The following is a 24,104-nucleotide window of genomic DNA, read 5'->3' as shown; positions in this document are numbered from 1 at the left end:
CAATTGGCTTCCATCTACTCTATCCCACTGTCCAGAGAAAGGAAATAGGTTTTCCAAAGGCCTTATGTAAGAGATAAAATGAAATCACCAGGGTTACAAAATTTATGGAGCCCTCACTAAAGAATGTTAAGCTCGATGAAGTTTTTAAAGTTCCCAGAGACATTTCTTCACATTTAAATATCATAAAATCAAGGAAAGAAGGGCTCTTTAACATGTTCAATTGAGAAGGAGGGGAGATTTTAAACAGTTTCTTACCGAAGCAGAGAGAAGACATCATATGAATTACGAACACAGTTCTGATCTACCTGGAGAAGACTGCTCTTCTGGGCATTTGAACAACCCTGAAAGACATCAATCAACAAGTCAAATTAACAATGACCTCAAAGTCTCCAGTTAATACAAAAACTATAACCTTCCACCTATGGGATAAAATACAAATTACTTCACCTGGCATTAAAAGCTTTTCAAAATCTGGCTCTAACCTACGTCTTCAGCCTCATTTTACATCATTCTAAATTCTAACCCAAATGTACTACTAGTTCCCAGATTTCATCCTCTCTTCTACTGCCTCTGCACAAACTCTTCCCCCATTTCTGGAATGTACTCCTTCATCTCTTCCTCTTGGAATACTTTAAAGTTCAGTGCCACTTTTCTCCAAGGAAGAAAGCCTTCTCCAATACTTTTTCCCTCTAGCCCTGAAACAGAAAGTGATGCCTCACACCTCAACCATTCTCTGAACCTATGTATGGATTCTCTTTTTTGCCTTGATCATAGTCCTCTTTGTATCTTATTTAAATTAAGACCTGGGGGCAGCTAGGTGGCGCAGTGGTTAGAGCACTGGCCCTGGAGTCAGGAGTACCTGAGTTCAAATGCGGCCTTGGACACTTAACACTTACTAGCTGTGTGACCCTGGGCAAGTCACTTAACCCCAATTGCCTCACTAAAACAATTGATTGATTGATTGATTGATTGATTGATTGATTAATTAAGATCTGTACTCATCCTCTCCTCTATATTCTAATGTCCTTGAGGACAAGACTGTGTTGGCATTCATTTTTGCAACCTTTAACCTTGGTACTTATAACTCTAATTGCCACAAAGTAGATGCTTAGAAAGTGCCTATTTGATTCAATACTATTGATGTACACATTTTTTAAGTTAGCAAGCATGGCTGGATGCTGCAGATAAATGAGATTTCCAGATAACTAATGACTTACACTTTTAACAGGGAGACAATTTCAAAAGTGGATCTGGCTTGACATACATTTTGCTAGCTAACCTTCCCAATTTCATATCATCCATATATTTAAATATGTCAAATGGCACAAGAACAGAAGTATTCTATTAGAAAGCTCCCTGCAAAACACCCCTGATCTATTTGACTTTTTCCCAGAGCAGTTCACAAAATCTTATTTAGAACGCAATATGCTTGAATTTGGGAAACTGCTCTTAACAATCCCAAGTTTCTCCACAGAACAAAAGATCAACTTTTAAAAACACTAATGCAGGGGCAGCTAGGTGGCAGAGTGGATAGAGCACTGGCCCTGGATTCAGGAGGACCTGAGTTCAAATCCGACTTCAAACACTTTACACTTACTAGCTGTGTGACCCTAGGCAAGTCACTTAACCCCAATTGCCTCACCCCCCCCAAAAAAAAACCCACAAAAAAAAAACCCACTAATGTACTCCACATGATGCTATATGTATCAGAAGCTTGAAATACCACAATCTGAAAAGATTAAAAATTATGGGCAACCCGAAGGTCAATGGAAAGACCAATTTGGTGCAAGTAGGCTGAAGAGGCTGAAGCCTATCTTCAAAGATAATCCACACTCAAGAAGTAGAGCTAAAGGCTATTATTCAGGAAATGTATTGGGGAAGATTAGAAAGAAAGAAATAGGCTGATTACAATAAGAGGCTAAGAATTGAGTAAGTGGAAATAATAAAGTGATGGTGACAAGTGCAAGCAACTCTTTCTGCGACGTTAGTATTGAGAAAAAAAGGAGCGAGATGAGGCTATTGAGGAGACGGCAGTTCTAACTTGAAAAATAGATATTAATTTCAAACTAATAAGTAGTTGAATAATTCTCACACAAATGATTAACATTCTTTTTAGAAGAACTACCAGAAATATTCATAGACAATCAAAACACATACATACACACATATACATATACACAATACCTGGAGACAAGGTAGTGTATTGAAAAGAGTAGTGAATGGGAATGAAGAGCCCAAATAAAATCCATGCTTTAATATAAATTAGAGATCTATCTCTGGAGAAGTTACTTGCCTTCTTAGACCTATGTTTCTTCATTTGTAATTCATAATTTCTGTGGTCCCTATTCTAGCACCAATATTTTTTGACTATATGAATACTTAAGGAACTTATTAAAGTATCTTTTCTGCCTCAGTCAACACTTCTCAAATGACATTCTTGAAATGTGCTACAAGGCATGTTCTCAATACTATCTAATTTCACCAACTGAAAAGTTCCAAAAGATGCCTGATGAAGGATTTTAATAGAAAGAAATAATCCATTTATCTGTCATCTGCTTATCTGTGTGACATACTGGCAAATGTTAAAGAACCTCGAGGGGATTTATTTTAAGTGTATGCCATTCAAAATTCCTCTAAGATTCCAGGCCTACCAGTCCTCTTATAAGAAAAGGAATGATAGTCATCAATCAGGAATAGGTATACCAACTGAGCTTGAGAACTGGAAGCCAATAGAAAATTGAATTAATTTCAGTCACTCTGCCTTTACTGTCTCAGCACATAATCAATTAGTGTGTCTAGAGCAGTAATGAAAGGCAATTTTAAGAAATGTCATTGCACATTCTGATGGATTGCTTATTGTGAACAAGTATAAGACCAAGAGTTTAGAAGAGGAATAAAAGCCCTCCTATACATCTAACTTTCTTTTAGGCTTCTTGTTTCCATTTTATCTAAAAACACAAATATAATACAATTATGACACAATACATATATGCATGCATATGTACGTACATATATGGCTATTAGTCATATATATATATATATATATATATATATATATATATATCGCTAATAATCATTCCCCAACAGATAAATGGCCAAAGGATATGAACAAATAGTTCTTCAAAAGAACTGTGTAGTATTCCCAATCACATGAAAAAATCTTTCAAATCACTAATAATAAGGGAAATGCAAATCAAAACAACTCAGTGGTTTTACTTCATACTTGGCAAAATGGCAAAAATGACCCAAAATGGCAGCTGTTACCTTCACTTCATATGGCACCCTGTGCCCATATGTTAGAGAGGTTGTGGGAACATAAGCACACTAATACATTGTTAGTAGATATGTGAAATGGTACAACCATTTCAGGAAGCAATTTGGAATTATGGAAATAAAGTACCTTAAAATGTCCATACTTTTGAACCAGAGACTCCATTACTACACTTATAACCCAAGGAAGCCATCAATAAGAAAAGTCCCCATATACTACAAAATATTTATAGCAGCATTTTTTGTGATAGCTAAGAATTGGAAACAAAGTAGATGCCTATCAATTGGGGAATGGTTAAACAAACTGTGGTACATGAATATAATGGAATACTACTGCTCTGTGAGAAATGATGTATGTGATGAACACAAAGAACCAAGGCAAGAACTATGTGAACTGATGAGAGTGAAGTAAACAGATCCAAGAAAACAATATACACAGTGACCACAACAATGTAAATAGAAGGCTCAATGACACACCAAAAAAAATCAAAAGTAAAATATAACAAAAATGATCACTGCTGATGGGCTTAAGAAATACAGGTACATTAATGCACTATTTTTAGAGTTATGAATAGTCCAACCATTCTGGAAAGCAATATGGAACTAGGTCCAAAAAGCTATTTAACTGTGCATACCTTCTGACCCAGCAATACTACTACTAGGCTTATACCACAAAGAGATCAAAGAAGGAGGGAAAGGGTGTGTGTGTGTGTGTGTGTGTGTGTGTGTGTAAAATACAGCAACTCTTTTTGTGGTGACAAAAAATTGGAAACTAATGGAAAGGTCATCAATTGAGGAATGGCTGAACAATTTATGGTATACGAATTCAATAAAATACCTATTACAGTATTTAAAATGATGAATGATTTCAGGAAAAAAAAACAACCTGTGAAGACTTCTATAAACTGATGCAAAGCAAAGTGAGCAGAATAAGAACAATTTATACAGTAACAACGATATTGAAAAGAAAATCAACTTTCAAAGACTTAGTAGCTCTGATTAACACAATACTCAAACGTAATTCTAAAGGACTCATGATGAAACATGCTACCCTGCTCAAGAGCTAATGGACTCAGTCAAAAAAAAAAGCTAATGGATTCACAGAGTGCAGACTGAAATGCTTTTTCTTCTCTTTCTCTTTCTTGTTCTCTGACATGGATAATAAGGAAATTTGTTCTGCATGACTATACATATTTGTAATATTTTTTTTTGCCTTGCTGTATGTTTTTCTTGCCTTCCCAATTGGTTAGGAAAAAACAAAGGAGGGAGAGAATTTAGAACTGAAAATAAAATAAAACTGAATTTAAAAATAAATTGCAGGGGGCAGCCAGGTAGTACAGGGGATAAAGCACTGGCCCTGGATTCAGGAGGACCTGAGTTCAAATCCGGTCTCAGACACTTGACACCAACTAGCTGTGTGACCCTGGGTCAAGTCACTTAACCCTCATTGCCCCACTAAAACAAAACAAAAACAACAACCAAAAAAATTTGCAAAAAAAATCAACAACAACAACAGTTATCCATCATTTACTTCAAAACCTCTTGTGAGGTGGAATATCCAGACAAAAAATCCCCAATTCTTTCAACTGATTGTCCTATGGTCCAGATGCCATATCCCTCATCATACTGGATGGCTCTACTACTCTAGACACTTTACAGTTTATCAATGCTCTTCACAAAATGTGGCATCTCAAACTAAACAAAATACTCTGTGTCTGACAAAGGCAGAAGACAACAGGAATATCACCTAACTTTCTGTACTCCATGTCTCTCTTAATGCAGCCTGAAATCACATTACGTCATTACTGCCAGGTCATACTGCTGATTCTTCCATTTAAGTGTTTCCTTCAGGTCATGGATAAAAATACCAAAGAACAGAGAAACAAGCATTTCTTAAATAACCATCATACTCAAGGCAGTACCCGATATATCCTGGTGCATTTCCCTGGAGACCTCCCTCCAAGTTAATATGGAACCACTAATGACTACTCAAACAATTCCAAATCTATTTTTTTTTTTTTGCAGGGCAATTGGGGTTAAGTGACTTGCCCAGGGTCACACAGCTAGTAAGTGTTAAGTGTCTGAGGCCAGATTTGAACTCAGGTACTCCTGAATCCAGGGCCAGTGCCCTATCCACTGCGCCATCTAGCTGCCCCTTCCAAATCTACTTTAATAATTAATGATAGCCAACATTTATACAGTGACTAATATGTGGCAGATACTATGCTAAGTACTTTACAAATATTACTGTATCTGATCCTCACAATCACCCTGGCAAGTAGGTCTTATTATTATTATTATTCCCATTTTTACAGATAGGGAAACTAAGGTTTAACAACTAAGAAATATTATGTGAATTTGCCTAGGGTCAAACAGCAAGTCAGTATCCAAGGCCACATTTGAACTCAGGAAGATCCATCTTCCTAACTCCAGGCCCAGCCTAGATGCCCCTAATAAATGTATGTAGCTAACAGAATCTAGCACATAGGTCTGAATCTTGTCCAAAAAACTTGCATATAATTTTGTCAAAAGCTTTCCTAAAGCATTTGGCAAAATTTTTGCTAGGAATTAAAGTCAATCTACATAAGACAATTAAAGTCAATCTACATAAGACAATAAATCATATCATGAAGTCTCCAATCTCATCCTTTCTAAAAAAAATTTTTAGGGGGCAGCTAGGTGGCATAGTAGATAAAGCACTGGCCCTGGATTCAGGAGGACCTGAGTTCAAATCCGGCCTCAGATACTTGATACTTACTAGCTGTGTGACCCTGGGCAAGTCACTTAACCCCAATTGCCCCGCCCCCCAAAAAATTTTAAATCATGAAATTTTTCTTTCTTTAGTACTGGAATACCCCTCTTATTCTCCAGTCTTTCAAAAATCACTAACAGTAGCTCGGCAATCACACTGGACAGTTCTTTCAATATGCCAGGATCTTGTTCCTCCAGGACAGGTGACAATTTCAGAATTCAACTAGCTATTCTCTTACTATAGCCTTAAATAATTTGGATTTCAACTCCCTATTAGCAAATTTTTGTTGTGCCTTTTCTACTTAAAAAAAAAAAAAAGATCCTTTTCTATTTGAGAGAAAATGAAAACAAAATAGTCAAACAGCTGTTACCTTCACTCCATGACCAATTATCACCCTCACCTAACCAAAGTCCTTGTCACTTCTTTTACTTTTACCAACATCCTTTTTTGTCACCCTTAATATTTGCTGCCAACCTCAGTTCATTATGAGATATAACATTCGTGGCAATAATCTTGTATGACTGTGTTATGCTTTTATAGTCATTTTATGTTACCTGCTCTCACTTCCATCATTTATGTTCATCTTTTTAAAATCCATATTGGTCAATAAGTTCCCACACATAAGCTCATCAATCTATTTAGTTAACTCTGCTTTTCCTTCCTTGTTGGAATTGTTTTCTGTAGCATCTGCTGAATTTCATTCTGGAGAGCTTCCTATCCTTCCCAGGCTGACTAATTTTGTAGAATTTTATTTGGTCCAACCTTCCTCTAAAAGTTTTGAAACCTTCTCTCAAGATCTAGAATGCATATTAAACTATGGCCAACTTTTCTCTCCTCTATTAAAAATTTTAAGATGGAGTAGTCAGTTCCCCTGAAGGGCACCATCATTTCTATTTCAGCAATCAGTTTCCTAGTTCTTCAGAATGATATCCAGAAAAGAAATTTTCTTCATCATTTCTTCCACCTTGCGAAAGAAGAAATTATCACTAAGTAAAGCCAAGAATTTATCAGATGCCTTGCTTTTAACATTAAAAAAGCTCCAGCAGATAAGCAAATGTCCAGATAACTAAAGTTACCCGTCACTAGTTTAATGTACCTTGGAGGAACACTTAAATGCTTCCTGAGATCCTCATCTGTTTAGTCTTTCCTTCCCAGATAGCCCTTAGTAATGCGATTCCATGAAAATATCATGTCTTTTTATTTTTCCCCAACTTCTCTCAACCACAACCTTCCCCACCCACTGCCCTATCCCAGTTTCTGAATTTTCTCACAGAAGTGTAGTTTCTTAATATTCAATGCTATTGCACCCTCCCTTTTATCCATTCTCTGCCTTCTGAAGAAGGTCTATCTTCTATATCCATATTCCAGTAATAAGTTCCATCCCACTAAGTCACAATCATTTATAAGGTCAGATTTTTCTACTAACATTTGTGAACATATTATGTTCATTAGCCGAAATCTGTGCACCTGCGTACATATAAACAACTGAAATCACAGGTTTTATTGTTGGCTCCTTTCTTAAATTCTATCTCCTATGAATTAGAAGGCATCCTTCCTTGATAGCCTTTTCCTATATTAAACCTATCACTCTCTTCTGCCATCTAGACCTAAGCAAACACATAAAGTGGGCAGTTTCTCCCTACGTTTCCCTTTTCAGTTTCTAGTTCTCTTGAATGGATTTGTAAGACCCCAGGCAACTACATTTTTTTTTCAGTTAGGTTCACTTAATCCCCTCTCAAGAGCTCATAATTCTTATATCTTAAAACTGTGGTTTAGAAATCTGAATTCTCTTCTCAGACACCAACTTCTTGACCAGATGCTCAAGCTGCAAATCTGCCATTATCTCCCAAAGCCCCTGCTTTCAATCACCAACAGTGCTGAAAACACCACACATGTCCCTAAAATACTCAGTTTCTTGCCAAGCACATCATAATCCCTATTAATGTTTCCTAGGCTCCTTCTGCCAGCATTGCTTGTCCCCATGTGAAGTGGGTATGTAGTGATTAGGCTGGACAAATCTCCAGGCTCTGCCATCCCAGATATGTTCTCCAAGAAGATTGACTTCTTTTAGTGTTATTGCCAGTTCAATCAATAGCTACCTCCATCCCCTTCAAGAAAATTGCTGTTCATCTCTTCTACTGTTTTCCAGTGTGCCCAGCCATCCCTTTCTATAGAAAGGCTTCATATCAATTACTTAGTTCTGAGTGTTCAATGATCCTTCTTCATCTCTTCTTTTTTGTTCCATTCTTCTACTCTCCAAACCCCTTGAGACAGGTTAAATATACTCTTTTTCTTCCTGAGGTCCTTTTTTATTCTTTCCTTTCACCTTGAAGCCCCTCTGTTTTTTGTTTTTTTTGGGGGTGTAAAGAATACTTCATTCTCTCTTAACTAAGGAGTAAAGAATCACCTAGCCTAATGCTGTCTCTTCACAAATAAAGAAACTGGGGTTCCCAAGGTTAAATGATTTGCTCAAGGACATACATGCAATAACATAATGAGGATTCAAATCAAAGTCTTCTGACACAAAATCTAGCACTCTTTTCACTCTAACATACTGTCTAACAAGTAGAAGAGTCTACTTGGCAGGGAGGCAAGAATCAAGAGTTAAGTGCTTACCATATGCCAGGCACTGTGTTACATTCTAGGGATATAAATACAAGATAAAAAGGAGAGTCCTCACCCTCAAGGAGCTTATATTCTAATGTGAGAAGACAATACTCAGATGGAAACTTAGGAGGCATGGTGGCAAAGTCCACAGAGTCAGAAGCAAAACTGATAAAGTAATAGTTAGCTTGGGACCATCCCCAAAATGAGCCCCCAACCTGTGCCCGGCCATGGAAGGAATTCAATTCCAGCCCTTGCCCAACAGAATACGAGTAAAGTGGGAATCAGGGATAATGGATCAACTGAGATTCAGTGTTGTGGGATGTATGAGGTCATTATCTCCAAGATCAGACTGGGATCTATTAGAACTACAAATTCTGATTTGGGATTGTGTAAAGAGAAAAAGAAACAGACTAGTTGAGGCTTAAACCCATGTTGGGCCACCAGGGCACCGAAGAGTCATCCTTTACTATCCACGGTGTAGTGGAAATAATCATCAATAATGTGCCTCTGAAGAACTCAAATTTAAATGGAGACTAATTTCATCCTAAAGACTTGGTGTGCAGAGAACAACGAACAGAAACAAGTTCATCTCAAACTGTTTTGACTGCATACCAAAAGTTCTGCCATGGTATCTCATTGTTGTAAATCACCTTACAACTATGATCACCACAAAGACCAATCACCATTCTAGAAGACTGATGATAAATGATACTCTGCCTCTTTGCAGAGAGGTGACAGACTACGTGCAGCATGAGACAGTTGTTTTCAGACACAAGGAATGTGTTTTCTCAGGCTATGTTTATTTGCTACAAAGAAGAGGTTGGGGAAGGAAGGAAAGTTGGGATGGAATGGCTAGATAATGATAGAGATGCTAAGAGGGGAAAAAAATTGTGACAGACAACTCTGTACTCTAATATATGCTCACCTGGACATAGTCTAAGTGTCCACCACTCTTAGTACAAGAAGAATTCAAAGTCTTTCTGCTGAGCATCTTCAAGACCTGGACACCCTTTGCTCTGGAGTCCAGACAAAACCCAGATGCTAGTAGTCCATTATGGAAGAAATAGAAGATGTCCCTATTCAAGTTTTCTTTGTATGGCCAGTGCTTGGCACATGACAGGCACTTAATAAATGCTTGCTGATTGGTAGGATCACAGAAGACACTGTCATAAGACAAATGAACTCCCAAACACAATTTCTGACCCAAGAAGCTATTCCTTTCCTTCCATAGTCATAAAATTGACCATAAAATTATAGAGCTCTTTGAGAAAAGGCAGATAAACCTGGAATCTCAGAAACAGAAGGCACAAAGGCACAAAAGTAACTAACCACTAGCCAAAGCACAGTTATTACTTCAAGCAATCAGAAAGCTACTCTTCTCCTCATTCTGATGAAGTATTCACAAAGGCAGCAATGCCATTGGTTAGTAAAATGAACCTCCTTGGAAGAAGTAAACTCCTTAAAGGTGGGAATGATTCTGTTTTGTTTTGTCCCTAGGACCTAGTACAATGCCTGCACAGAGAGGGCACTTAATAAAGACAAACTACAATAACACATGAGTAAATCTTGAATTAAAATGATCTCTCCCCACTCTAACTCTCACAATGAAGGAGAAAGACTATTAAAAGGCAGTCAGGTACCCGTTAAGCTTCCAAGTCTCAGGTATCACAGGAAAATTTCCAGAGTAATCTTCCAGGATGATTGGTCACATCTCTCTGTGTCTATTCCCTGAAATTCAACTTTTAAAAGTAGGGGAAGTTCCACAGTAGACTTCTCTCCTCCCTTGTCACTCACTCTTCCCAAGGTACACAAATAAAACTTACTCCTCACAAAAGGGGTCATACATCTGACATAAAAGAGTAATGAAGAATTGGAACACAATACTACCATAGGGGAAGTTGCAAATATAAGGCCTAGATCATGTTCCAAGTCATCACTACTAAAAAAGCCCCAGACATGTTTTAACATGTTGTTTTACAAGAAATACCACAGCCAGTCTTACAATCACCATTAATGGACTCCTAATGCTACCTGTAATAACTACCCCCTTATAAATTAATGACCTCAAATGGCTGATATGTCTCTACCCATATTCTTATGATTGCTTACTCACTCACACTGAGAGTTTGGATGTTAATGATGGGAAAACCCAGGTTCCATGGAAGATAGTATGGCAGAAACTAAGCATAGACCAACATTTTACACCTTATACTAAAATAAGATCAAAATGGGTTCAAGATTTAGACATAAAGGGTGATATCATAGATAAATTAGTAGAGGAAGGAATAGTTTACCTCTTAGATCTATAAAGAGGAAAACAATTTATGTCCAAACAAGAGACAGAGAATATTATGAAATGGAAGATGGAAGACTGATTACATTAAATTTAAAAGTTTTTGTACAAACAGAAGCAATACAGCCAAAATTAGAAGGGAGGCAGAAAGCTGGGAAACAATTTTTATAGCCAGTGTTTCTGACAAAGGCCTCATTTCTAAAATATATTGGGAACTAAATCAAATTTATAAGAATACAATCAGATCTTTGGAAAGGAAAACAGTTTTTGACCAAACAAGAGATAGAGTATATTATAAAATGCAAAATGGATGATTTTGATTATATTAAATTAAAAAATTTCTGTACAAACAGAAGCAATGCATCCAAAATTGGAAGGGAGGCAGAAAGCTGGGAAACAATTTTTAAGGCCAGTGCTTCTGATAAAGGCCTCATCTCTAAAATATATAGGGAATTAAATCAAATTTATAAGAATCCAAGTCATTCCCCAATTGAGAAATGGTCAAAGGATATGAACAGGCAGTTTTCTGATGAAGAAACCAAAGCTATCTATTCCCATATGAAAAAATGCTCTAAATCTCTAATGATTAGAGAGATGCAAATTAAAACAACTCTGAGGTACCACCTGACACCTATCAGATTGGCTAAAATGACAAAAAAGGAAGATAATAAATGTTGGAGAGGCTGTGGGAAAATTGGAACACTAATGCATTGTTGGTGGAGCTGTGAGCTGATCCAACCATTCTGGAGAGCAATTTGGAATTATGCCCAAAGGGCGATAAAGCTGTACATACCCTTTGACCCAGCAATCCCACTTTTAGGTCTTTTGCCCAAAGAAATCATGGAAGGGGGAAAGGGACCCACATGTACAAAAATATTTATAGCTGCTCTTTACGTGGTAGCAAGGAATTGGAAGTTGAGGGGGTGCCCATCAATTGGGGAATGGCTGGACAAGTTGTGGTATATGAATACAATGGAATACTATTGTGCTGTAAGAAATGATGAGCAGGAAGAGTTCAGAGAAACCTGGAGGGTCTTACGTGAGCTGATGATGAGTGAGATGAGCAGAACCAGAAGAACATTGTACACAGTATCATCAACATTGAGTGTTGACCTACTGTGATGGACTATATTCTTCTCACCAATGCAATGGTACAGAAGAGTTCCAGGGAACTCATGATAGAAGAGGATCTCCAAATCCAAGAAAAAAAAAGAAAGAAAGAACTGTGGAGTATAGATGCTGATTGAACCATATTATTTCTTTTGTTTTGGGTGCTGTTGGTTTTTTTTTTTCTTTCTATTTTGAGGTTTTGCATCACTGCTCTGATTCTTTCTCTTGTAACAGGATTAATGCAGAAATAGGATTAATGTTATTATGTGTGTATATATATATATATATATGTATAGAGATATATAGATATAACCTATATCAGATTACCTGCTGTCTAGGGGAGGGGGGAGGGAGGGGTGGGAGGGAGAAAAATCTGAAATTGTAAAGCATGTATAAACAAAAGTTGAGAACTATCTTTACATGTAATGGAAAAAATAAAATACCTCATACATTAAAAAAAAAATTTATAAGAATACAAGTCATTCCCCAATTGAGAAATGGTCAAAGGATATGAACAGGCAGTTTTCTGATGAAGAAACCAAAGCTATCTATTTCCATATGAAAAAATGCTCTAAATCACTATTGATTAGAGAAATGCAAATTAAAACAACTCTGAGGTACCACCTGATACCTATCAGATTAGCTAATATGACAAAAAAGGAAAATAATAAATGTTGGAGAAGCTGTGGAAAAATTGGAACACTAATGCATTGTTGGTGGAGCTGTGAACTGATCCAACCATTCTGGAGAGCAATTTGGAACTATGCCCAAGGGGCTATGGGACTGTTCATACCCTTTGACCCAGTGGTACCACTGCTAGGTCTGTATCCCAAAGATACTATAGAAAAGGGAAAAGGAACCACATATACAAAAATATTTATAGCAGCTTTCTTTGTGGTGGCAAAGAATTGGAAATCGAAGGAATGCCCATCAACGGGGGAATGGCTAAACAAGTTGTGGTATATAAATGTAATGGAATATTATTGTGTTGTAAGAAACGATGAGCAGAAGGAGTTCAGAGAAACCTGGAAGGACTTACATGAACTGATGCTGACTGAGAGGAGCAGAACCAGAACACTGTACACAGTAACAGAAACATTGTGTGATGAACAATGATAGACTTGGCTCTTCTCGGCAGTGCAACGATCCAAGACAGTTTCAAAGAACTCATGACAGAAAATATTCTCAACATCCAGAAAAAAAGAACTGTGAATTATGAATACAGATTGAACCACACTGCTTCTACTTTGGAGCTGGTTTTGTTCCTTCTTTTTTGAAGTTTTTCCCTTGTGCTCTGATTCTTCTTTCACAAGATGAGTAATGTAAAAGTATGTTTGATGTGATTGTACATATACAACCTATATCATACTGCTTTCCATCTTGGGGAGGAGGAGGGGAAAAAAAATTGAAACTAAAAATCCTGTGAAGGCAAATGTTGAAAACTATCCTTATATGTAACTGGAAAATAATAAAATACTTTAAAAAAAGACTATGATTACTTATTGATAGAGTCACAGATCATCAGCGGGGGGGGGGGGGGGGGGGGGTCCTTAGAGAATATCTAGTCCAGGAACCAAGATGGTGAAGTAGAAGGAAGCAATGCAGCTGAGCTCCTGTACACAACTCCTTCAAAGAGATGTATACAATGCACCAGACCAAATGCGGATGGAGAAATCCAGAAAAAAGTCACAGTGAATCCTTTCTCCAGTCTAGGTGAGTAGAGGAAAACAAACAGAGATCTGCAGACACTAGGGACAGGGTCAGGGTAGAAGGCCAGAGCAGTGCCAGGGAGAGACTACATACCACCACAAAAGGAGGTCCCAGACAAACACTGAAGCACTTCTACACCTATACTGGGACACTGCATCAGGGACAGGTGCCAATTGGCAGCTTTGTTGCTCACTGAACTTTCTCCTTTCTCTTCTCACAGAACACAGATGTAGGGTGGAATAAAAATGGGACCTGTGCACAGATTAGGGAAGAAGGAAGAGAAAGGAGAAATTTCAGAAGACAGCAGCTACAGCACCTGCAGTGGTGTGACTCAGACTTCAGTCTAAAAGCACAATCTTACTTCCAGCATTTAGCCTGGCCCTGCAAAGGTATAACTAAGGCAGGAAACCCAGAACAAAGAAGATCCTAAAATCCTGACCCTGAGGTAACACAGTTTCCCAGTTAGTCAATAGGAATATAGTGCAGCAGGAGTCTATGGTTTCTCAGACCCAAACTTAGGTCATGAACTTGCAGAAGTCAGACCAAGGAGCAATAATCAGATTTTACCATGGATCAAACTCCTTAGGAAGCACTAAAAGCTTACAGGTCCCCAGACTGTCCCTGAGATCCTAGAATAACACAACACTCAATACTCCAAGAAAGAAGCAGCAGCACCAGCCCAGAACTTCCCTCCAGAAGTGTGGAAGAGCCCACCCCTAACATCAAGTATGAAATCAGGAAGTAGGCTAGAAGAACAAACAAGCAAGCAAGCAAACAAACAAACAAAAAAGAACTCCAGCATAACAAGCTATTGAGATAGAAGGGATGCTAAAGACACAAATGCAAAGGAAAATGACTCCAAAACATCTATAAGCAAAGCCTCAAAGAAGAACACAGCTTGGGCACAAACTTAACTAGAATTCCCAGAAGACATGAAGCAAAAGTTTTGTTTTTCTTATGAGTTAAAAAATGTTTTACAAATGGAATGAAAGTACCTGAAAAGAAATGGAAAAGAAATGATAGCTATGGAAGAAAGAATTGGAAAGGAAATTTACAGTTTGGCACAAAGAGATACAAAATTCTGCCCAAGCAACAAACTGCTTGAAAATTAGAATATATCAATTAGAAGCCAGTGACACCATAAGGCAATACAAATATTAAAATAAAATCAAAAGGCTAAAAAAATGGAAGATTATGTAAAGTATCTCATAATAAAAACAACTGACTTGGAAAACAGATTAAGGAGGGGGAAAAATATAAAAACCACTGGACTATCTGAACACCATGACCATTTTTTTTTTTTTTTTTTGTTGAGGCAATTGGGATTAAGTGACTTGCCCAGGGTCACACAGCTAGTGTCAAGTGTCTGGGACTGGATTTGAACTCAGGTCCTACTGAATCCAGGGCCAGTGCTCTATCTACTGCGCCACCTAGCTGCCCGACCATTTGTTTTTTAAAAAGAGAGCCTATGATGATGAGTGAGATGAGCAGAACCAGAAGAACATTGTACACAGTATCATCAACATTGTGTGTTGAGCTACTGTGATGGACTATATTCTTCTCACCAATGCAATGGTACAGAAGAGTTCCAGGGAACTCATGATAGAAGAGGATCTCAAAATCCAGGGGGAAAAAAAAAAAGAACTGTAGAGTATAGATGCTGAATGAACCATATTATTTCTTTTGTTTTTGGTGCTGTTGTTTTTCTATTTTGAGGTTTTACGTCATTGCTCTGATTTTTCTCTTATAACATGACTAATGCAGAAATATGTTTAATGTTATTGTGTGTGTGTGTGTGTGTGTGTGTGTGTATGTGTATATATATATAACCTATATTAGATTACCTGATGTCTGGGGGAGGGGGGAGGGAGGGAGGGAGAAAAATCTGAAATTGGAAAGCTTGTATAAACACAAGTTGAGAACTATCTTTACATGTAACAGGGAAAAAATAAAATACTTTATTAAAAAAAAAGAGAGAGAGCCTAAACATCCTATTTCTAGATGTCATAAAAGAAAAACTGCCCAGATTTCTTAGAACCAAAGGCAAAGTAGAAATAGAAAGAATCCACTGGTTACCTCCTGAAAGAAACCCCAAAACGAAAATTCCCAGAAACATCATAGCCAAAATCCAAAGCTTCCAGGTCGAAGAAAAAATACTGCAAGCAACTAGGGAGGAAGAATTCAAGTACCACGGAGACACAGTCAGGATCACACACAATTTGGCAGACACCACTATAAAGGAACAGAGAACCTGGAATAAAATATTACAGAAGGCAAAGATTACAGGCTTATAGCCAAAAATAACTTACCCAGTAAAACTGAGTATAATGCTTCGAGGGAGAAAATGGACCTTTAATGAAATAGAAGATTTCCAAGCATTCCTACTGAAAAGACCAGAACTCTATAGGAACTTTAAGGTTCAGATACAGGAGTGAAGAGAATCATAGAAAGGTAAGCATGAATAAATAACAATAAGAGACTAAATAAGGATAAACTGCTTACATTCAATTATGAGAAAATGATACATGTGTCTCTTCTGAACCCTTGCATCATCAGGGTTCACAGAGGGAGTTCAATTAGACCAGGGATTCTTAAACTTTTTCCACTCATGACCCCTTTTTGACCAAGAAATTTTTATGTGACCCCAGGTATATAGGTATGTAAAATAGGTATATATAACCCTTTACTTTTGCCAAATTTCCCATGACCCCCACATTCAGTTATGTGACCCCCATAAGGGGTTGTGACCCACAGTTTAAGAAGCTTTGATTTAGACTAGGCCTAGGAATAATTCTGTTGTCTTCATGATCTTAAGAAAAGAATGAAATAAAAGAGGCAGAGGAATATGGGAGTGGGGGGGATAAAGGAGAAAAGGGAAAAGAAGTTTGGGAAAAATTACCTCACATAATCAAATGAACTGGTAAATATCTATGCAATCAAAGAGGAGAAGATAGGTGGGAGTAGCTGACACCTGAACCTCATTAGCATCTAAAGTTGTCAAAAAAGGAACACACACACACACACACACACACACACACACACACACACACACACAGAGTAAGGTACCAAAAAAAATTTTACCTGACAGAATAATAGCAGGGAAAGTGGTTAGAAGGGGGGAGGGAAAATGAGAGGGAGGTTAGATTAAAGGAGGGATTAGTCCTAAGCAAAGCAAACTCTATGGATATACAATAATATTTATGACTCTTTTTGAAGTGGCAAAGAATGGGAATCTGAGGGAGGACTCATAAACTGCAGAATGGATGAAGAAATTATATAAATATAATGGAATATTATTGTGCTCAACTCTTATAAGCACACTTATCAGTAGAGACCAATCAGGATTCCAGTGGATTAATGTTGAAACATGCTACCCATCTCCTGATAGGTGAAAAATTCAGAATACCAAATGAAACAAATATATTTTTGAAATGGCAAATGTGGAAAGTTGTTTTCATTGACTATATGTGTTTGTAATGGGGTTTGTTTTTCTTGTTTTCTCAGTTGTGGATAAGGGAAGGGAGGGGGGGACAAGAAGGTGGATCTTGGCTGATTAAGAGAGAAATTCTCTAGTTCAATCTCCACACTTTAAAAATTAGGAGAAAACTAAGACCAGAGAAGGAACTTTGCTTACTCAAAATCACACAGTGATTCAATAATAGAATATGAATCAGGTCCTCTGGTTCCAAGTCTAGTGCTCTTGGCCTATGATGCCTCAACCAAGGCTCTGGATTTGCTTCACATTTTTAGGGGACCTAATACTACACCAAGTTGGCTTTGCCTCTTACAAAACTGAAACCTGGTGTTACAGGTGTGCTCTTACAAGAAAGAGCACAAGGTTTTTTGCCCCACTCATGAGTGGGAAGTATGGCATTTCCCCAGATGATCTTTTAGCCTAGGTGGACCATATAAACAAATGATTGGTGACCCCATGGCAATGGCAGGATTTGTAAATACGAATTATAGGATAAACTGGTTTTTGAAACATCTGTCAGAAACTAATTTGAGGGGCACTTAGGTGGTGCAGTGGATAGAGCACTGGCCCTGGAGTCAGGACGCATTCAAATGTCCTCAGATACTTGACACTTACTAGCTGTGTGACCCTGGACAAGTCACTTAACCCCAAATGCTTCACTGCCTCCCCCCCAAAAAAGAAACTAATTTGACCTAAATAAGAAGAATGGGTTTGGTATTATGAAAAATATGGCATAATTAGTGCTTTGAAATTTTAATGGTGGTTGGTAAACTTATGGGCATAGCACATTTCTTCAAATATACTAAACACATTGCATTTGTCCTGTGAAATATGCTATACATTTATCACAGTACTTTCAGTCTGTCTTTTGATCCTCACATAACATACATTCACGGACCAGGCTTCTGGTTAATTCATAAGTGTTACCCTGCTGCTCTGAAATGACCAGACTGCATAAAGCACGTAGGGTGGTCAGAATCTGAATGTTTTCTAGCCACCCCATGTGTAATGCTAAAACACAATAGCTCACACGGCTAAGGACCAGAATATCACCCTGGATTTAAGTATACTAAGATATGTGGATTTATTATAATAACCAGATCAAGTTATTACATGCAGAATTCAAGAATTCATAGAGTATTTGTTGTTTCTTCTACTTTGAAAAGGAAAAATGACAAATTAATTTGAAGTGTGCATAGCCCTGAGTTATTTTTATGATGTGCTCATTTTTATCCTGCTGCAGTGTGGGGAGACAAACAAAAATGATACCACATCTTTATCTCTGCTATTACAATACAAGCTAAGACACTTAACCCCTACTTCTGAATGCCTACTTATACATATGGGATGTGGACATCAGCCAGTACGAAGTGTGAGATTTAAAATTGGATATTAGATCATAAATCTCCCCTACTTAACCTTTCCCTTAATTTATCTCCCAAACTAGTAAATGGAAGAAGCTTTTGGTTTTCTAGATAGACCTTTTTATTTATTGTTATGGTAGTCACAAGGTGATGTTGATTAGAAGGATAGGAAAGTAGAAACACAATACAAATCGTCTTAAGTCTAAGCTTAGTCTATATTCCTTATAAAAACTCACCAAACCAAAAAGGCCACCTTTGGAGAGAGACCGTCTGTGCCGCGCCGTCAGGAGTCCCGCCAAGCAGGCAAAAGCCCCTACTTCCGTTCTCTCCACCCCGGAAGTCAAGTGCCCCGCAGGCAGTCTGACATGCGCAGCAGGCGGACTGTTCATCTCCTCCCCAAAAGGGTGGTCCTTGAAAAACTGGCGTCTTTCAGTTATCCTAACCGACTGTTAAAAACTTTCATATTTTACCACATTTCCCCCCTTTGCTTCCTCAAGAAACGGAATGTTTCCTTGATGGAACAGTAAAAAGAATATAATAACTATTGCTAACTAATAATATGTGAACAACAATATAGAAAAGGAAGAGAGGAAAGTTTTGTCCAGAGGGGCGATTTTTTTTTTTTTTGTCCTCATGAACCGACGCTTTGACATTAGTCTTGCAAAGGGAGAGCCTCTGCAGAGGGTACATGTTACAGATAGTATATAACAGAAAGGAGATAGTAAAAGCTAATAAAGCAAAACAGTTCATATAAAGTCTCTGAGTTCTCTTGTCTTCTTGAAGTGGTAAGATGTCATCAGGAGGAAACTGGATTCTGGTCTGGAAAACTGGATTCTGGACTCTGGTCTGGATTATGGACTCTGGACTCTGGTCTGGATTATGGACTCTGGACTCTGGTCTGGAATTTTGTATTGTGTTTCTACTTTCCTATCCTTCTAATCAACATCACCTTGTGACTACCATAACAATAAATAAAAAGGTCTATCTAGAAAACCAAAAGCTTCTTCCATTTACTAGTTTGGGAGATAAATTAAGGGAAAGGTTAAGTAGGGGAGATTTATGATCTAATATCCAATTTTAAATCTCACAAAAGTAATGTGAATACCAACAGTCATCAAATTTGCTTCTCAGTTCTGTAAAAATTAACTAAATATAAATCATTTAACCACTCTTGGTCTCGGTGTCCTCATCTGTAAAATAAAGATAAAAATCACTATTCTACCTACCTCACAGTACTGTTGCAAAGATCACATAATATTAAAGCACTCTACCAACTACAAATGCTGTATAAACGGGTAGGAAGTTCTCACTTGTACTGACCTAAGGACATATGCTTGAACTTCTTAAATAAATGCATTAGTCAGCCTAATTTTGGGGGGTGGGGGGTGGGGTGGGGTCATTTGCTGCTTTCTCATTATATATGTAGGATAATGAATTTGCAGATCAAGCAACAGCTATAACCTAAGCAATACAATATGCCTACTTGTATGCAAAATTAATTTTAAAATAGAAGGATGCCTCTTCTAAGTTATTTTCTTACTGTCAATATAATAGTCATCTTGCCTTAATATCAGCGGAATTCAAAATATTCTCATTTCAAACTCAACCACCTAGGTGGTTTCAGCCTACACGCTAGGCCACCTGCTTTAAATGGGGAGACATCACCATCTTGTGGACGCTTAAGACACTGCTACTAATGGGACTTTTTTTCTTATAGTAACTGAAAAATTAGTTGAAGCTATTTCTTATTGCTCTAACTGTTCCTAAACATTTTGAGTGCCACATAATTTCCATCTTATAATATGCTATACAGTACATTATATCTACTAATATCTCAAAATTTACCAGTACAGTAATTATTAGCACAGCCTTCAATGCCCTTTACTGAACACAGAATAATAAACTCATAGGATCATAGGTGCCCTTAGAGATCATCTAGCCCAAGTCCCTCAATCTGCAAATATGGAACCTGAGGCTCAAAGATAGGAAATTATTTTTCCAATGACAGCAGAGCTGGGGTTCAAACCTAGCCTCTGTAAGTACAAAGCCAGTGCTCTTTCTCCTCCTCCAAGCTATCTTCTCTGTATATCATCTCATTTTATCAACACAACAATCTTCCAAGGTATATATTACAATTTTTTTTTAATTTTATAAATAAGGAATTAAGCAGGAAGCTAAGGGAGCTGCACAAGTTTACATAGCTACTAATTAGGAAACCTACGACCCAATCATTCATTTCAGTCATGTTCAATTCTTCATGGCTCCATTTTGGGGGTTTTCTTGACAAAGATACTAGAACAGTTTGCCATATTCCTTCTCCAGTTGATTTTACAGATGAGGAAACTGAAGCAAACAGGGTTAAATGACATGCCCAGAGTCACAAACTAGTAAGCCTCTAAGACCTGATTTTAACTCAGGTTTTCCCTTCCCAAATCCAAGCCTGGCATTCTGTTTACTGTACTACCTAGCTACCTTTCTATGTATATACCAAGATGTGGATTTACCCCTTCTCCCCCACCCCCAGCCCCAAAAAACTATAAGGAATTGTTTAGCTGTCTTCTAAAAGATTCTTCACTTTGTAGAATCCCCTAGTGAATTTGTTTATACCTCTTCAATAGGGCAATGTAAAATACAATTCATTTCCTGAAATGTAAATGAAAAGTTTTCTGAAACATCTACTTTGTACAGTGAGGTCTATTTGTATACAGAGTAATGCTCGGCCTACTTACCTTGTGCTCAAATGGAGCTCCATAATAGCCATCATTTAGCCCAAAAATAATTTCGTTTTGGTTGCGGGCACGAATCTAAAAGAAAAGAGATGCACTGACATGGGTTACACAGCTTTGCTTATGCCTATAAGTTAGTCTACAGACAGACAGCAACAAATGAGTCCTGATAACACTTAGATGGAGGCTGCTCCAGGCCATTGTGAGTTAAACTAAGAAAGGTGCTTTCGTCAACCACATTCTCCCGTGCTCTTCATCTCAAGACCTTCTGGCGCCATCTCCCGCCCTCCCTCTCCTTCCCCAGTGTCAGACAGAGGCGGTCACATTCCCTGTCATGGCCGCCCCTCTAACATGCGCTGAATCTCATCTCCTATCAACTCCAGAAGCTACTTCCCACTTCTTCAACCTCTCATTATCAACCGATTCTTTCCCTACTGGCTTCAAACATGCCTAAGTCTCCCCATCCATAAACCTTCACTAGACTCTATCATTCCTCAAGCCACCATCTTATCTATCTCTTTTTCCTTGAAAAATCTGTCTACAGTTGCTGCCTTCACTTCTCCTCTACCTCACTCCTCAACCTTTTGCTATTTGATCTCCTCACTCAACAGGGACTGCTCTCCCCAGTCATCAATGATCTCTTAACTGCCCAATCTGATGGATTTTTGCTCAGTCCTCATTCTTATCTTGTTTGCTGCACTTGACATTGTTGACCATTCTTTCTTCCTGGACACTCTCCCCTCTCTGGGTTTTTGTGGCACCTTTCTCTCCTACTTCTCCTTTAACTGTCTTACCACTCCTTCTCGGTCACCTTTGCTGGCTCATCATCCATATCGTACCTCCTAACAATGGGTGTTCCCCATACTTCTGTCCTAAGCCCTATTCTCTTCTCCCTTTTTACTCTTTTTTGATAACTACATCATTTTCCATGGGTCTGACTATCACCTCTATGTAGATAAGTCCAAGATCTATCTATCCGGCCCTAGTGTCTCCTCTGAGCTTCAGGCCCATATCATCAATTACTTATTAGACATTTAAAACTGGATACCCTGGAGCCATCTTAAACTTAATATGTTCAAAATTCAATTCATTCATCATTTTTCTCTACAAACCCTTCCCTCTTTTAAGCTTTCTGTCAAAAGCAACATCATCTTTCCAATGTCTCAGGTTCATAATGTTGGCATTATCCCAGACTTTTGTACCCTGCAATCAGAGAAACTGATTTTTCTCAGTTCCTCAAAGATGACACTACATCTCCTATCTCCATGCCTGGAATGCAGTCCCTCTGATTCTGCCTTAGAGTCCCTCTCTTCCTTTAAAATGGAACTCAGGCACAAAATTTTTGGAAAATGACTGAATATGTAGAGAGTAAAAAATAAAAAGCTGAAAGTCTCATCAGAGCTACCAACCCGGAAAACTAAAAGGATGGTGGTACTCCCAACCAAAATAGAGAGGTTTGACAGAAAAGTGAGTTTGGGGGAAAATAGAAACAGTTCTGTTGGATACATTAAGTCTTAGATGCAAGTGGGACATCCCATTTAAAACAACTAATAGACTATTGTAAGATGTGTCACTGAAACTCAGGAGAGACTAGGCTGAATATAAAGATATGAGAGTCACCTGCACATAGATAATAAAGCACATGAGAACTGAAGAGGTCACTAAGTTAGAGTGTGAAGAGAAGAGCCTGGGACAGAGCATTGCAGTGCATACACCATTAAGGGGCAAGAAATGGATGATAAACCAACCAAAGACTGTGTAAAGGAATAGAGAGATTAGATATTGTGGAGTACAACTGACTAGATCTGCCAACTGATTAGATTCAGCATTTAAAGAAAGAAGAATCAAAGATGAATCTGAGGTTATGAACCTCAGAAATTGGGATGATGATTGTATCCTCCACAGAGATAGGTAAGTTTAGATGAAGGACAGGTTTAAGGAGAAGATAAATGGATCACTTTGAGGTATAATTGAGACACCAATGTGAAGATGGTAATCAGGCAGTTAGAGATGCAAAACTAGAGTCCTGGATTAGGACTAAAGGAACAGAAATAGGAGACATCTGTATAAGATAGGAAGAAGAAATGATCTCACTAAGAGATCACTAAGATATACTAAGGGGTATAGAAGTGAAAGATAAGAAGGTCCAGGACTAAGCTTTGGGGAAATCAGTGTCAGGATATAGATGATAAGACAGCAAGAGAGACCTGGTCACATATTTGTATTTATTCACCTTTTATTTATACCACATAAACTCATATGTATTTGTTTTCTTCCTTATTAGAATATAAGCTCACTGCAAGTAGGAAGCATTTTCATTCTTTGTACTCATATCCTCAATGCCTACCACAGATTCTGAAACATGGTAGTTTAGTAAACAATTGCTTTTTGACTGATTCTCCTTACATATGGAAGCATGCAGTCAGTGGCAATGTTAGTAGACAAGCTAACAGTAATTAGAACTATGTGTGAACATCGATATAAAAATTACCTGTTGACCCATGTATCTTAGTCCATCCAGAGAGACTTTCCACTCAATCAGCAGCTGGTAGAGGTCCTTCTTTCCACCCCAGATCCTTACCACAAAAGAGGATACTGATGTGTCAAGATGGTCAGGCATTATTCCAAAATCAAGACTCCTCCAGGTTGGATTCTATTGATTTGGGGGCAGGGAGGGAGGGGGCAGAAGAAGGAAGAAGGAGAGAGAAGTATATTAGTAAGAGATAATTTCTTTATAATCATTTCAATCAAATTATTCTCACTTTAGAAACTGAATAGTCTTTGGAATGTATTAACA

General features: G+C 37.9%; 1 protein-coding gene across 3 annotated transcripts in view; it reads right to left on the bottom strand.

Moving 5' to 3' along the window:
* Window positions 1-24,104, bottom strand: part of UVRAG (UV radiation resistance associated) — a 372,875-nt gene that overhangs the window by 265,197 nt on the left and 83,574 nt on the right. For all 3 annotated transcript variants that reach the window (XM_043995097.1, XM_043995099.1, XM_043995098.1), the window contains 3 exons: window positions 23,799-23,960; window positions 21,311-21,385; window positions 256-341 (listed from right to left, as the gene is read on the bottom strand). In XM_043995097.1, coding sequence (XP_043851032.1) covers window positions 256-341; window positions 21,311-21,385; window positions 23,799-23,960 — 323 coding nt within the window. The remainder of the gene's footprint in view (window positions 1-255; window positions 342-21,310; window positions 21,386-23,798; window positions 23,961-24,104) is intronic.

Source organism: Dromiciops gliroides, chromosome 3 (assembly GCF_019393635.1).
Source record: "Dromiciops gliroides isolate mDroGli1 chromosome 3, mDroGli1.pri, whole genome shotgun sequence".
NCBI classification, from domain to species: Eukaryota; Metazoa; Chordata; class Mammalia; order Microbiotheria; family Microbiotheriidae; genus Dromiciops; species Dromiciops gliroides.
This window is presented reverse-complemented; position numbering and strand designations above follow the sequence as displayed.